This window comes from Macrobrachium rosenbergii, chromosome 14, assembly GCF_040412425.1.
Source record: "Macrobrachium rosenbergii isolate ZJJX-2024 chromosome 14, ASM4041242v1, whole genome shotgun sequence".
NCBI lineage: Eukaryota > Metazoa > Arthropoda > Malacostraca > Decapoda > Palaemonidae > Macrobrachium > Macrobrachium rosenbergii.
Genome location: NC_089754.1, coordinates 38,569,579 through 38,586,690, shown reverse-complemented (window position 1 = coordinate 38,586,690; position 17,112 = coordinate 38,569,579). Strand labels below are relative to the sequence as shown.

Below are 17,112 nucleotides of genomic sequence, written 5' to 3'. Positions count from 1 at the left end.
ATGAGTAAACAGAAAAATTTTATTTCAAACATTTTAATAAATAACGTACAAAATATACTTCAATTGGAGGCAAAATAAGTACACCCATATTTACAAATAGGAATGCGTATGTACAAATGGAAATGTGACTTATAAATTACGTAAAAAGAAACCGATGTACAATTCAGAACAGATACAGGAAATTTAATACATTTTTGCTAATCAGATCCCGAAGATAAAACAGTAATTTTAAGTGATCTTTGAAAAGAAGATAAAATAAAAAAATTTTCAAAATAAAAAAAAAATTATTTGAAATATGAAAACGTTATTTACATGAATGACGCCAGGAACTAAAATAACTATTTACATTCTAAAGCAAAAGTTATGACTGTTTTTATAATTTACAAATGCCAAAATAATTTTTTATGTACATTAAATAATTCAGTTTTTCCATACTATTTACAATATTTCAAAAGTAATTTTACTATGTACAGTCAGTACTGCTAGATTTATTCTTTAGCACAGGAATCAGTATTATTATTAAAATATTACAGTACGAGAACATAGTTGTTGAACTGATTTTTATGTTTTCATTCTAAAACATTTTTGAAGTCATTCTACGTTTCAAACAGATTTACTTAAATAATTTCTATAACTAAAAAAAAAACTGATAACATGAAAACTAGTTTTTTGTATCATTTTCTTTCCATAAAATTTGTTTTCTTCTCGTCTCTACCTACGGTGAAATAAAAGTACAAGATCTGTCTCAGCTGATTGATAACACTGACTATTTGAACAAGATTTAAGATAACATGAAACTGTTGAACATAATGATACTGTTTTCTTGTATCTATTTCGTTACTGACAATTATATTTTATATTTCTTACAAATGTCTTCTTTTTATCTCTGATTCTAAATTTCTTTTCTAGGTTTCCCGAACCTGAAACTGAGTGAGAGAGCTTTAAAAAAAACCTGTCCAGCGTTGAGAAAAAAAAAAATTGAAAATGTTAATTTAATATCATAACCCTTTCAAACTCAGGAGGCTTCACCGCTCAAGCCCTTACGAGATCGGATATGAACTGGAAGATAAGATTCCAGCGGTGCCCAGCGGACCGTCCGCGTTTTCCAGCCACGAGTCAGGTAACCTTCTCTTGCTCTGACCAGCCCTTCGATCCCTCGCGAGCCCTTCGTATTTGACAAGGAGCCACTTGCCCTTCTCGGTTCCCTCCCTCTCAGCCGTTGCACCCGCAGGACGCCACGATGAGGTCGGTAAACCTCCTGTACTGGACTGTGCTGTTGGTGACGTAGAGGATATCGATTGGGGAATAAGTGGTTGGAGAACAGCAGGGCATCAGAGCGGCCCTCTGCGGTGACCCTTCTTCTTGCTGGGAGAATAATCTCTGGAAAAAGAAGGAAAAACCTACGGTCAGGTTTAGTTCATATGTCTGTGATGAACTGCTTGACTAGAATGTATTTCAGTTACGTTTACTAATACATTAAACGATTCCAAAGCGGTTTGGTGTCTGGCGTGTTCAGTAAAAACAACATTCGCCAAAATATTTTTTGAAATGTATATTTTTAACAGCAAGGTTGAACCTTTCTCCGTTAAAAACTTAACAAGTTTGAATCTTTCTCCGTTAAAAACTTAACAAGTTTGAATCTTTCTCCGTTAAGAACTTAACAAGTTTGAATCTTTCTCCGTTAAAAACTTAACAAGTTTGAACCTTTCTCCGTTAAAAACTTAACAAGTTTGAACCTTTCTCGTTAAAAACTTAACAAGTTTGAACCTTTCTCCGTAAAAAACTTAACAAGTCTGAACCTTTCTCCGTTAAAAACTTAACAAGTTTGAACCTTTCTCCGTTAAAAACTTAACAAGTTTGAACATTTTTCCGTTAAAAGCTTAACAAGTTTGAACCTTTCCCCATTAAAAATTTAACGATCTTTAACCTCCCCATTAAGAAACAGTCTAGAATTCGTCAAAAGATCAACTCAACATGTACATACCATCTCTTTAGCCAGCCTCACCTTGAACAAGCCGAAAGCAAATGAACTCAAGAAAGAAATTTGTTTTTAAAACAATCCTCAAAAAGTCTAGTGTCAAATGAACTTAAGAAGTCTGTTTTCAAAACTCCCCCCTAAAAATACCGGGCGTCTAATGAACTCAAGAAACCTGTTTTCAAATACCCGCCCCCCCAAAAAAAAAAAAAAAAATTGGCGTCTAATGAAGTAAAAAAATCTGTTTTCGAAATCTCACAAAAAAGTCGGGCATCTAATGAACTCAAGATATCTGTTTTAAATCCCCCAACCACACAAAAAAATCGAGCGTCTAATGAACTCAAGAAATCTGTTTTCAACACCACCCCAAAAAAATAGTCGAGCGTCCAATGAACTCAAGAAATGTTTTCAACCCCACCCCAAAAAAAGTCGAGAGTCCAATGAACTCAAGAAATCTGTTTTCAGACAACCGCCCCCCTTAAAAAGTGGGCTTCTAATGAACTCAAGAAATCTGTTTTCAACAACCCCCGCCAAAAAATCGGGCGTCTAATGAACTCAAGAAATCTGTTTTCAAAACCCCTCTTAAAAAGTGGGCTTCTAATAAACTCAAGAAATTTGTTTTCAACATCCTCCCCCAAAAAATCGGGCGTCTAATGAACTCAAGAAATCTGTTTTCAAAACTCAAAAAAAAAAAAAAAAAAAAAAAAAAAAAAAAAAAAAAAAGTCGAACGTCTGGCGATGACAGGTTGAACGAACTCACCTGCAAGATCATATTGTAGTTCGACATATTGGCAGAGGTGACTGACTGGAGGGTAGGCCTACAGTGGCCACGGCAGTAGTAGAACTGGAACGACGTCGGGTGGATGATCCAGTCCGCCCATCCCATCTGGGCGGCCGTGACGTTCATAGATGCCCTGCAGCAGCCCCCTTCTGACCCCGTCGAGCATTCGCTACTGCTTCTGCGCTGTCGAACCTTGAAGGGAACACAGGCAAATATTAAGTTTGGTAATATTTAAGAGAAATCATTTTTTTAATATTAAGGGGAACTATATTTCATAATATGGTGTGATTCATTGCAGCCATATTTAGGAATAACATAATTCATAATGTGCCAGGTGTCCATTAAAGGACCTAATAAAAATTATATATATATATATATATATATATATATATATATATATATATATATATATATATATATATATATATATATATATATATAATATATATATATATATATATATATATATATATATATATATATATATATATATATATATATATATATATATTCCATAATTTAACACCTCCATTGCATACCACATTTAAGCAAAAAAAAAAAAACTTCCCAGCGTTTTGAAACATCTCAGTAACACGCCACATTTAGAGGAAAATATGTTTATATTACGCAAATCTAAACTGCAAATAACATTTAACAAAAATTGTCTAAATATTCATCAAATCTCAAAAGCAAAGGCAATTTCGTAATTTAAATATCTCACATTCAACAACAACAAAAAAGCCACATCATTAAAAAAATGCTCAGAGTTTTCACAAATCACGCTTCTTAGACGTATAAATTCCACAAGACTCTTAGTAGAAAAACCCGCTGCGCTAATCCCGTCCCCTTACACCTGAGCACGAGGCCTCTCTAGGTGCGAGAGAGGAAGACGACCTTGAGACGTACGCTAATGGCCGTTCCTGTTACTTTGATTATTTATCTGATTTCTCTCTCCAGGTGTTTGCGGATTCTTTCTGTAGCTGTTTCTAAACCTTACAGTCCGACTGGAGTTATGGGGAGGGTTGTTTAAGGCGAGAATATCATTTAATAGCGTGATAACTATCTGAATCTTTTTTTGTTTTTATTATTCTTACGAATATTAGTTGGGGTAGAAGTAAAATTATTATTATTATTATTATTATTATTATTATTAACGTGACACCATCTGAATCTATTTGATTCCGTTATTATTATTAATGGTAGGTAGTTGTAGTCGCAGTAAGATAATATGAATTTCAATAATAATAATAATAATAATAATAATAATAATAATATTATTATTATTATTATTATTATTATTATTATTATTATGTGACTCTCTTTACTTTGGTTATTATTATCAATAGTGGCTACAGTCGCAATAAGATAATATGAATTATTATTATTATTATTATTATTATTATTATTATTATTATTATTATTATTATTATTATTATATCTCTTTCGCTTTCACTTTCTATTGTCAGACTCTGTTATGTATGATTTAACCAGCTTCTTCCATCAGCATAAAAAAAAAAATCTTGCCATTTTGACTTCACGTAGAGGTCTCCACATACAGGACTGAAACACCCTTCAGGAAACCCAAGGCCTCTTAGCCTACAGGAGCACCCAGTCCCTTACCTTAGGCTCCTCCTGGGTGACGACGATGAAGGGCCACTGCTCTCTGACGCTAGAGGCGGGACCCCCCTCCCTCTCCCCGCAGGAGGCGCAGAAGATCTCGAGTCTGAACTCCCGGCGGCCGTTGGACATCCACGCCCTCACTATCTGGGTGACGTCCACCTCCGCCCATCTGGAGCCGGAGGTGGTCACGTTGGGGGATATCGTGGTGCCCTGGCCTCGTCCGTGGTTGTGGCGGGAGTGGTGAGGAATCTGAAGAGAAAATGGTTACCTGAAGTGTATGTATATATATATATAATATAAATAAATATATATATATATATATATATATATATATATATATATATATATATATATATATATATATATATATATATATATATATATATATATATATATATATATATATAGGTACATGGGGAAGGATGAGCATCAGGTTAGCACCTATACCTTGAAAACTATCGAGAGCAAATGAAACTTGCTGTAAAACTGGTTCAAGGGGCCAGGGGTCATAGTGGCGCACGGAAACAGAAAAGAGTAACTTTGAGTTAATAGAGTAATTTTAACATTCACAAATTCAAAAGGAATAATCCAAACAGGCCATCAGGTTCCCATATTAATGCCCATACAAAAATAACTAAAAAAGAGAAGCATACAAAAATCCTAAGACCAGTGTCTTGTCTTTTCCAGAAGATATGGGAACGTAAACTCAAAGTGAGAAGCATCACATAACCTGAGGCACTTAAAGTAGACTTCATCACAAGGTGCAAATATACGTAAAGTCTCAATGACCTCAGTACCTGTCTGACGACGATGGTGTGCGGAGCGTCACTTTCGGCCTCCTCCACTTTCCAGAACCAGAGGACGGCCTTGGAGACGCCTCCGGAGGTGGACCCTTCTAAAGTGACGACGAAGCAAGAGGACCTGGAGGTGCGGTGCCCCCTGCAGTGAGTATCTGGAGGAGAGAAGAAGATAATGTCGTGAGATATACCAACTGGTTGACTGAATGAGAGCTACAATTATTCTGTATTCTTCCTTGACTGATTTTGATACATTTTGTACCTATAACTTTTGACACTGTGGGGCTCAGTTTTTGTGCTTTTGCATTATGACAGTTTTAATTATGAGGGATTACTCATTACAGATTTATTACATGAGATCAATAGAATAGAATATAAAATTCTTGCCAAACGCCAAGCACTGAGGCCTATGAGGTCATTCAGCGCTGAAAGGGAAATTCAGAGTAAAAAGGTTAGAAAGGTGTAAAAGGAGGAAAGCCGCTCACTTGCACTAAGAAACAATTATTAGGAGAGACAGGAAACTCAAATGGAAGAAAGAGAATATGAACGGAGGTACAGTAAGAGGAATGAAAGGGGTTGCAGCTAAGGGCCGAAAAGGCGCTGCAAAGAGCCTCAAGTAATGCCTACAGTGCACCGCGTGAGGTGCACTGACGGCACTATCCTCCTACAGGGTACTTAAGATCAATTGTTAGCTAAATCAGATAGAATTTATCAACAGTCAAGTTCGGGCTTAGAGTCTGTTCGTGAAGAAAGTTTCACTCTTAATTTTTTTCCTTTAATTTTAATCATACTGCAACCAGAGGATAAGCCAGTATGTCCCGTCAGACAGATATCACAATTACTATACTTGAGAAGTTACTGAGATTTCATTGCGAAGAAAAAAAAAAAAAAGTTCATTCATAGCATGCATCCACGACTCTTTCTAATCATATTCATACCAAGAACTCCATAATTACCGACTACGCCAAAGTATTTTGAACGAAGATGAACTTCAGAATACATTTTAGATTTTATGTAGTAACTGGGGCTACTGAAGATGAAAGCTTGAGTGTTTGTGAGATGAAAAAAGATGAAATTGAATGTTAGCAAGAGTAAGGTTATGTAAAAAAAAAAGTATATATATACATATATATATTATATATATAATATACATAAATATATATCTTTTATTGTGTAGGAAATGGTACAAATAGAATATTAATCTAAACCTATACCAGAGAACTGAATGCTAGTTTACTAAAATGTTTTTGCACCAGGGTTCACGGCAACCACCTCTACAGGTCAACTACTTCTACGAGTTTTGAAGACGGAAAATATTGTTTTTTGCTTTTACAATTTGTTCAGTCATTGTTGTTTTGTCTGTATGTACTGAGAAATTTGTGTTCGTCATTCCTCTGTTTTCTCGTAACGCTGCAACGACGGACAGAATTATTATTATTATTATTATTATTATTATTATTATTATTATTATTATTATTAGTAGTAGTAGTAGTAGTAGTAGTAGTAGTAGTAGTAGTAGTAGTAGTACTTTTGTTACTACTACTACTAATACTCAAAACGAGCTAATGTTTTGTGCGGAATGAGACTAAAATGGCATGACAGTGTGAAGCGAGTTTCCCTAAAATGGACAATAAATCTTTCATTACATTAACCCCTGTGCTATATAAATATAATACTTCCCATTGATTCGTTTGTTTTGAACACTTGTCATATACCAAGTCATATTTTTCATCTGTGCAAATCATTGTCATATCATTCTATTTATTAATATATCTATCTATTATATATATGTGTAAATAAATATAATAAATATATATATATATATAGAAACACACATATATATAGTATATATATGTATATATATAAATATATAACAATATTCATACAAATTGTTTCTTAGACGTATAATGAAAGCTTCTGCTGAGAGAGAGAGAGAGAGAGAGAGAGAGAGAGAGAGAACCGATCGAAAGCAATAAAATCTGACCCATGCCAAAATTTACAATACAGGTGACGTCCATTTGCCAGAGATTTTTTGCCACCTGTGGGTAAAAGCGGGCGCACAGTTGGCAGATTTAACAGCCGAGGCTTGGTAGGGTCAGCACAGGTCAGCATAGTACCAGTTGCTCTGGCAAGCACAGGTCAGCTATAAAGGCACTGTGGGAACGGAAGCAACGCTCCGTGTTGCATTTTGGAAGCACAAGCATTTATTTCTCTGGTCACCCTTGTCTAGGCATCTCTTTCGGTGCATTGTTGGGGGGCGGTCCTGTGAGTGCATTCAGGAATGAGAAATATTCTCCTTAGGTATTTTAGAAGGTAATGGCGAGCGCGCACACACACACACACACACACACACACACACACGCACACACACAGACACACCCAGAATCAGTAGTTCTTTGTTGCATCACAATTAATGATTTGGGTTTATTCCTGTATCAAATACGATTACTACAATTGCTTCTCACAATAATAATAATAATAATAATAATAATAATAATAATAATAATAATAATAATAATAATAATAATAACTTGGTAACGGAGATAACACCAGTGCTAAGCCACTAAGTCTAATGTTGTTCAACACTAAGATTAGGGTATAAAATTGCAAGATGGCGACCGGAAGTGGAATGATTGCTGGAAGTCGTGCATGTGCCTATGCACGATTTTCGATTCTGAGACATGCATCACCAAACCTTAAAACAATCCCAGTTTGGCCCAAAGGCTTTGAAAGTAGGTCAAGAGGTCACATGACCGACTCGAAAGTGGTCATTATCAAAAGGGCATTGCTGAAAACATCCCTGAACCTATTTTCAGTGTAAAGTTCAAAGAAATGGAAAGTATTAATTTTTCTATCTCTTTTTTTGAGAGGCCAGCTGTGGCCTAATTTGCATTTCGATTTAAATTCCACATCTTTTTGGAGGACCCTGGACAAGTGAACTTATACGTTACATCCCAAATTGATCCATTTCGCGGTTTCCGAGGAAAATAGGTTCGAAGATTTTAGAGGCTAGCCAAGACTGCCGCCAGGTTACGTAACCAAATAAAAATTCAGATATATAAAAATCGAGAGTAATGACATAGGCCTAGAGTATCAAGGTTACGTACCCAATCAAAATTCCGAGAAATACAGATCGAGAGTAGTGACATAAGCCTAGAGTATCAAGGTTACGAAACCAAATAAAAATTCAGATATATACAAATCGAGAGTAATGACATAGGCCTAGTGTCAAAGTTACGCAACTAATCGAAATTCATAGATAAACAAATCGAGTGTAATGACATAGGCCTAGAGTATCAAGGTTACGTAACTCATAAAAATTCTAAGATATACAAGTCTAGCGTAATGGTATAGGCCTAGAGAATTCACTTCCACAATATGGAAGCCATTGGTTTAAAAGCTTAATAAAGATATGGCCACTGGGACTTGCATTATAAAGTTCATGATGGCAGCCAGGTGGCTTGAGTTTAAATTTACGAATCTTTTGGTCCTTTGTTGCTTGCCGCCTTAATAATGAGAGAGAGAGAGAGAGAGAGAGAGAGAGAGAGAGAGAGAGAGAGAGAGAGAGACTCGTAGCTCTGACAGCAGAAACGAGCGCTATGCAGTAATGACAAACGAGCTGGTGATGTTCTTCACTCAAACCCGACTGACAAATCTGGAGACAGCTGTTTGCTGACTGCTCTGGTGACACCGCTCTTGTCATCGACCACCCAGCAACATTAGAGAGAGAGAGAGAGAGAGAGAGAGAGAGAGAGAGAGAGAGAGAGAGAGAGAATTTGCATATTCAAATATATAATGACGCAAATAGATAGATTCGTCGAGAGAGAGAGAGAGAGAGAGAGAGAGAGAGAGAGAGAGAGAGAGAGAGAGAGAGAGAGAGAGAGAGAGAGAGAGCGGTTTAAAAAATAGAGAATGATACACAAATTCATCAGGAGAGAGAGAGAGAGAGAGAGAGAGAGAGAGAGAGAGAGAGAGAGAGAGAGAGAGAGCAGTAATTACACAAGGAATCAATGTATACTTGCAAACACAGATAGAAATATACTCATCTTCATACAAATATATAAAAAGTATGCAGACAAATCAACCGCCGCGGGAAAGAGAGGGAGGAGAGAGAGAGAACAAAAACAGTAAACAAACAACAAAACGCCGTAGGCGTATCATGTCAGTACACGACAAAAATAGCTTATCAGAATTCTTTATGAATCATTAGAATCAAGTGTCGCGGAGTTACTTTCATAAAGACCATTTGATTTCATATCATTGAATATACTAGTGTATTATATATATATATATATATATATATATATATATATATATATATATATATATATATATATATATATATATTTATATTTATATATATATATATATACATATATATGTAATATACACACACACATATATATATATATATATATATAAATAATTTTAACACTAGTTCCAAATACCCCTTAAAAACGAATTCACTTTACCTTGGAAATACAATTTGTACCAAAATGGGCATTACGTATAAATTTATCATCCGCCCCCGAACAGAATTCGCACCTATTCCTTGTGAGTTTAACACAGACGTGACGAGCGTATCCACTTAGCTACCAAGAGATATATAAGCTGATTTCGATTCTGCTATACTTATTGCTGCCAAATCAGATTCTGTACTTAGAATCGAAATCCACCAATATCTACCACGATAGATAATTATGGTAGATGTTGGTTGATTTCGGTTCTAAGTACAGGATAGCAGAATGACGTAGTCAGGCATTGATGGGCTACGTCAATCATTGGAAGGATGACTTTCTAGAAACGTCAGACGCTATCGGGACAGTACAAAAGCACCTTGCCTATCTGTGGGCTACGGAGATGGGCTAGCAACCTCATCCCAAAAATCATGCGTGTGCAATATAAGTACTCTGTCCTTCCTCTGTTACATACGTACAAATAAAATAAAAGAACAATATATGATTACTCTTTGCTCGTGAAACACCTATTGCAGCTCTTTTAGATTGCCGTATATCGATAGAAATACTATTTCCGTCTTGCAGTTGTCAGAAATGTGGCATCACAGTACAACCTCGTTTGCATAATTCATGTTTACCACATAAATTGATTACATCTTCTTGAGCAAAAATATCCTCAAGAATTATGAATTCTCAGCTGGACACAGATTATACGCATGCTTTGTTTCTTTAGGTAATTACTGAAAAATACCTCAGAAATAAAGCATATGCTTTGCATCCAAAAAGATATTTTGCTTATGCAGTATTATCGATAGTTCCAGGAAGATTTTCCATTAGGATAATTATTTTCTCAGTGAATCTATTCAAGTCGATTTTTTTCTTTGCAAAAAAATTTTCAAGATCAGTTGCATGATCATATCGCTATAAATTTATGCAAGGCACCTACACAAACTTTTGCAAAGGAATGGCACGCCAAACTGACCCTCTAATAACACATTGTGAGACACATACTGTACAAACAGACATACATACACACACACATTCACACACACACACACATATATATATATATATATATATATATATATATATATATATATATATATATATATATATATATATATATATATATATATATATATATATATATATATATATATATATAACAACTACATCACTCCTAAAAATTCCGAGATGCTAATTCATTCAATATTTGTGAAATAATTTTCACAAGTACTGGATTTCTTTAGCTACAAGGCGAGCACTATAATGACCCAAAAAATATGAAATGAAAAATATGCGACATTTGGAAAGCGCTTTAAAAAATATATTTTACTACTGAGTCTACGACCATCGCTTTCTGTGAATCCACTTTGTGATATGAACCTAATCGATTCTTTTCCGCAATATCTCACAAAATTTACATCCGCAGTGGTTCTCTTGTTCCTATATATGACACAACCACTCCTAAGTGTTTAAGGAAGAAGACGATGAAGAGACAAGCAAATCACATTTCATAAATACTTTCCAAACTTTTACGTAAATAATCCACATGACTCAACCCTCCCCTCCCCCACACCCCTCTCCCACAACAGTACCCACTTCGAGCAGGCAGGATAACACCACGTGCATTGACACGCGCTGGGAGGTCCTCGTTTTGGGCTCGGCTGTCAGTCAGTCTGTGACCACGTGATTCAGTCTAGAAACTGCAAAGGTCTATTCAACTGGGTCTTTGTGTCTGGTAAGAAGGCAAGATCAAAAGGACAAAATTTTCTGTTAAGGCAGACTTTGATAAATCAAAAACAAAGCAGAATGAAGGTGGGAACTTGAAAGAGACATAAAAACACAAATCTGGAGAATGTGGCAATTAGAGAATTAAATACACAAATAGATAAATGGGATATTTCCACTTTGATATCAAAAGCATTGTTTTTAATGGGTAACATCCCAACGCTATTTTGATATATATATATATATATATATATATATATATATATATATATATATATATATATATATATATATAGATATCTATATATATATATATATATATATATATATATATATATATATAGAGAGAGAGAGAGAGAGAGAGAGAGAGAGAGAGAGAGAGAGAGAGAGATATATATATATATATATATATATATATATATAGAGAGAGAGAGAAAGAGAGAGAGAGAGAGAGAGAGGGAGAGAGAGAGATAAAATCACACATTCCTGGCTTTAATAACGAAAAGGCTGGTTATACTCTCACAGAATTTTACATGTTCAATACTACATGACTTATAATAACTTGCGCATTTAGATGCTGACTGTGTCTTCCACACCAAACCCCCTCCCGCACCTAACCACACCAAATTCTTGGACTCTTCTGTCGCCTCTTGGCACCCATCTAATTTCATTTTTTTTTTTTTATTAATATGACACTCTTCCTCCATCCATACCTAGCTTTAAATGTTCCCTCTCTTTTATCCTTCACTAACCTTCTAATTTCATAATGCGACCGCTTGCCAAGTTTACTCATTCTTCCTTTTTATAGCTGTAATTTTCTTTCACTTCTTAATCTGCATTCCTAGCTTATTCTTCATCTATTCTTCTCCTTATGAACTATGGCAATTCCTCTCTTTTGAAACGCATGCGTTCTTTAATGACCAATAATTGTTTGTCATATGCAACATTATAATAATGTTTCTGTGATAAGCGTAATTTTACTTAAACTCCCTTTTTCTGACAGTTTGTTTACTTGGTATTTATCCAGACTAATTGTCACGTAAAAACTAAAATTACATAACAGTAACGGGAAAAATTTCAAAAAGTTATTGTCCAAATTTGAACATTAAAGCTCCGTAGGAAAGTATTACCTATTTGTATAACATTTATTATGTAGATCTTATACGAACACACACACATACACACACACACACACACACACATATATATATATATATATATATATATATATATATATATATATATATATATATATATGTATGTATGTGTGTGTGTCTGTGTGTGTATATGTGTGTGTGTAAAAGAAGATCTTCTAAATAATATCAAGAATTCCTGTTATGCATTTATTACGTAACAAAATATTCGACCATCACCATTTTTCTAGTCCTACCACTGCCCACTTTTGTGACACCAGAGTGCGGCGTTAAATAAAGAAAAATGAGGACTACCGAGGATTTTGAAGAAGAAGAAGAAGAAAAAAAAAAGGTCCCCAGGACCTTCGAAATGAGGTGGTTGGCTGATCAGATCGCGTGATGGTGGTGACGTCACGAGATCCCGGAGTCTGGCCGAGCGAAGGCAATGGCAGGCAAGCCACCGCGGTAATAAGGCCAGGAAAGTTTGAACCGACAAAAAACCGCTATGATCAGTCCTTGTATGTATTCCTGTGACAGGCAGACCGTGTAACCGAGTTTTGAATCCACAAAACACAACTACAGCCGATACAGTCGTACCTGGTACCCACTAAATGCATATTTCGTATCTGAATTCAGTACCCACAAGATGCTGTTGTAATGATGTTATCAGTACATACGCATATTTCCTCTAAAGTTTTGACTGATTTTTAATTTTAATATTTCATTTTGCTATTTCTTAACGCTACTTTTTAAGACCGGCGTACTTTATAACGATTTTATCTATTGGAGTAGCGAGATGTACCTGAACGAAACTTCATCGAATTATTTTTCAAACCTATTGAACACATAGTTTAAGGGCAATTATGATGGACACTGCCAGTCACTTTTATGAAAATAATATTAACATTTATTAATGACAGAAAAGCTTAAAAAAAAAAATAATCATTATATTCAATACATCAGAGAAGCTGCATCAGTCACAAATTCATTATTTCATCTTATCATTACAGGTATGATTATCATTGTTATATGAAAAAAAAAAGACTACGTAGATCCTCTTATATTATCTTTGGTGATATAAAGGAACGTCTCAAAAGAGTTGAGGGAAGCAAGAATTTAAGTTTCATAACCGGTAAATATTAACGTATATATATTATTGTTTAAAACCTGGTAATTATGACCATTATTCCTAAATACATAAATTACATAAATGCAAACATACATACACATACATATATATACATGTATATATATATATATATATATATATATATATATATATATATATATATATATATTACATTATACAAAATGTGTGTCAAAACGTTCGGTAGCATCAGCAACATCATCACTAGATTACATCAGCGAGGCGAGCAGTATCATTTGCATTACTAAGAAGCTCCATTCACTCGAGTCTTATGGCCCTGCCATTCAAGAGATGCGAACTTGAATCTTCGCCTAATCCTAAGATGATAGTAACATTTTACACCTCATGAGGAATCAAAAAGGGACTCTTCTATTACAATTTTGTTTGATATGATTCCAAAATGAAAATTAGAAGGCATTTAGAAAGCGCGTACTTTCGCCCACGCCCGTACCCGAAAAAATAACCGATTAACGTAAATAGAGAAATCGTGGGGACAGACTAGCAGAGAAAAGAATTATCAGGGGTAAATAAAATACATACCTAAATGCGCCGGCTGAGGTACAATGGGTTTTCATGATTTCAAAGCAGACTTTCCAGATTTTAAACCAAATAAAAAACTGGATAACACTTGCTATCAAAGAAAAATTGATTTGAATTTCCCAGATGTTCAGACGTTTTATCTTATTTCAATGGGTATTTTTGTACATGATTTCAAGTATTTTTATCGTAACCTAGAATTTTCTATTTTTCCAAAACCTTATACTAGGAATTCTGACGAGATGATTTAAATTTCGAAAGCTACAGAAATCATCAAATATAGAAAAAAATTCCATTTTCATCAGAATACAAACTGAAGCTTAATTATAACATTTACTAAAGTTTTGTTAACGTAAATATATAATTCTGGAACAACAGTTTATAAATTTAGGTTTTGTGATGCTTAATACTATTACTATTATTATCAGCATTACGCAAATAATCAAAATTCTACAAATGAAAAAGAAATCTAATTCTTCACTGATAAACGCTGCTGTATTTGCAGGGCTGATTGTAATTATATTAATGTAAATGTGGTAATTACGTGTCATGAGCATTAAATTACACCAGTGACATCAGTTCTTATATTTACTTTAAAAATACAAAACTCAATCTCTTTCCATTTGTTCCCCGATTATTTTGATCTGCAACTGTTTAAGAGTCGGATTCAATATCACCACTTAATATTCACAACCAATTTATCTATTCGTTTCGTTTTGTAACCAAAAAACTAAGTAAACAGGAAATAAAACGCATAAAAATAAAACCATCGTAAACGAATGCACATATATCCTCCGTCGCAATGCCACTTTCTCTAAAGAGGTAAAGTCCGCATAGAAAGTAAACTCTGAACTTGACAGCATGCTGTGGCATTAATGAGGCAAGGAGTGTTACTTGTCAAAATGCAATACAGAAATCTGATATTGGGACATTTCTTCTGCAGAAGCCTTTCAGCTCACCTCACTGGACACAGAGGCGACGGGAGTTTAGTTTTGTCTCGCTGTGAGATCCTTCTTATGAAATATGAATTACTTGTTGTAAATTACAGGTTGCAAATACGAATAAAAATGGAAAACGTCAAAATACTCTGAACATTTTCAGAAAAGCCAGTTTTATCTCGCTGTGAGATACTTCTTATGAAATTGTAAATTACAGGTTGCAAACTGAAGGCTGTGCATCGTGGAATCGTCACAATACGAATAAAAATGGAAAACTTCCAAATACTCTGAACATTTTCAGAAAGGACCCCGATGCATGAGTTACTAGAAGCATACAGTATATATCATAAAATGCCAAACTCTCAACTGAGTGAATTGTTGACTGACATACTAGAGTCATAAAATATTTCATAAAATGTCAAAACTCAGTTGACTGCATCACTGACTGACAAACTAGATATATATCATTAAATGTCAAAGCTCAACTGACTGCATTACTGATTGACAGACTAGAATTCTAAATATCATAAAATGTCAAACCACAACTGACTGCATTACTGACTGGGATATAAAATTATATATGCCTCATTAAATGCCAAAACTCAGTTGACTAGATTACTAACTGACAGACAGCGACGACGAAACGTTGTTGTCAGCTAGATAAGCACAACGCATGCTTATAACCATCGACGTGGAATTCCCAACAATGCTGAGGACCCGCATTTTTGGGGGGACATCCCAAACCATTAACACGATAAAATTACATTACTAAGAAGAATCATTCTAAAGCAAAATCGAAAAGTCGAATACTTACTCCTGGCCGACAGGATGACCGTGTTCGGGGTCTTCGAGGGGGGCTCCGTGGGGCCTGAGCTCCCCGCGATGATTTCGGACACGACGCCGTTGCTGATGATGGACGAGAGATCCTCCCTCCTGATGGTCACCTGCGGCCTCTCCTTCAGGTACATTTTAGACAGTATCTGGGCTTTGAACCTCTCCAGCCTCAGGGCTCGCATTTCCTCCTCCGTTAGTATCTGGTGCTTGGTGGGAAGTGACGAAGGGGCCCTCCTCGAAGAAGGATCCCGGGACTCCGGGTGGGAATCTGACGAAGACTTTAAGGAGCCATAAGTCATCGTCTGGTCAACGGCGCATCTGGGACATCGCAGGTCGGTAAGACTTGGTAAATCCGTACCTTCGGGAGACGAGGTCCTTTCCCTCCATGCATCTGGGTGAAAATCCTGCGTCTGCGATGGGTGAGGGCGTCGGCCTCCTGACGAGGCTAAAATGGAAGAGGGCGGTTGAGAACTATTGCCCATTTCAGCCTTTTGGTATAATCCGACATCTGCTTGATGAGCCATTTGGGAAGGAATAGTAAAGGCAGCCGTAGGGGAGCTAGAAACCAGCAGGAAAACTACACCAGCAACGGCCTGGCAGAGGTAAAGTAGGCGTTCCATTTGGTGCGGTAACCACGTGCAACAGGGTCCGAGGAGAAGGCCAGATGCAGTCCTACTGCCACTAGTGACATACCACCACTATTGGATAGCGCTCTTAACTCACCCTTTTATCTCGCCAACTACTCGGCTATCGTGAGAGCGGGAGAGCATCCGATTGGTCAGCTGCCCCAAGCCAAGTTGCCAATCAGATGTCAAGAAATATAGAGCTGTCACTTCCCGTTTTCTATGGGGACATAAGAATATCTTAATGGGGCGTGTCGAAGGAAGCCTTATATGGGATCACATACAAGCAGGCAACGAATTTAAAATTTCTTACTTTTTTACAATGAAAAATAAAGGTTTTAATGATCTATTTCAGGTGATGCTAACGCAAATTTAAAGGCCAATCAAAATTGTTTTCATTAAAAAGATATGTTATCCAGGTGAGAGGAGCAAAAGATTTATATATACAGTATTTATATATATAGTATATATATATATATATATATATAATACATATATGTATATAATAGACACATTATATATATATATATATAAATATA

The 17,112-nt window shown here is 35.6% G+C and overlaps 1 protein-coding gene across 1 annotated transcript; it reads right to left on the bottom strand.

Moving 5' to 3' along the window:
- Nucleotides 1-17: 17 nt before the first annotated feature.
- Nucleotides 18-16,680, bottom strand: LOC136845956 (growth/differentiation factor 8-like). Its single transcript, XM_067116497.1, has 5 exons — nucleotides 15,931-16,680; nucleotides 5,174-5,328; nucleotides 4,377-4,625; nucleotides 2,736-2,948; nucleotides 18-1,380 (listed from the first exon to the last, which is right to left on the bottom strand). Exons 1-5 carry the CDS (start codon nucleotides 16,568-16,570, stop codon nucleotides 1,213-1,215), a joined length of 1,425 nt encoding a protein of 474 aa, XP_066972598.1. The 5' UTR covers nucleotides 16,571-16,680; the 3' UTR covers nucleotides 18-1,212.
- Nucleotides 16,681-17,112: the final 432 nt, after the last annotated feature.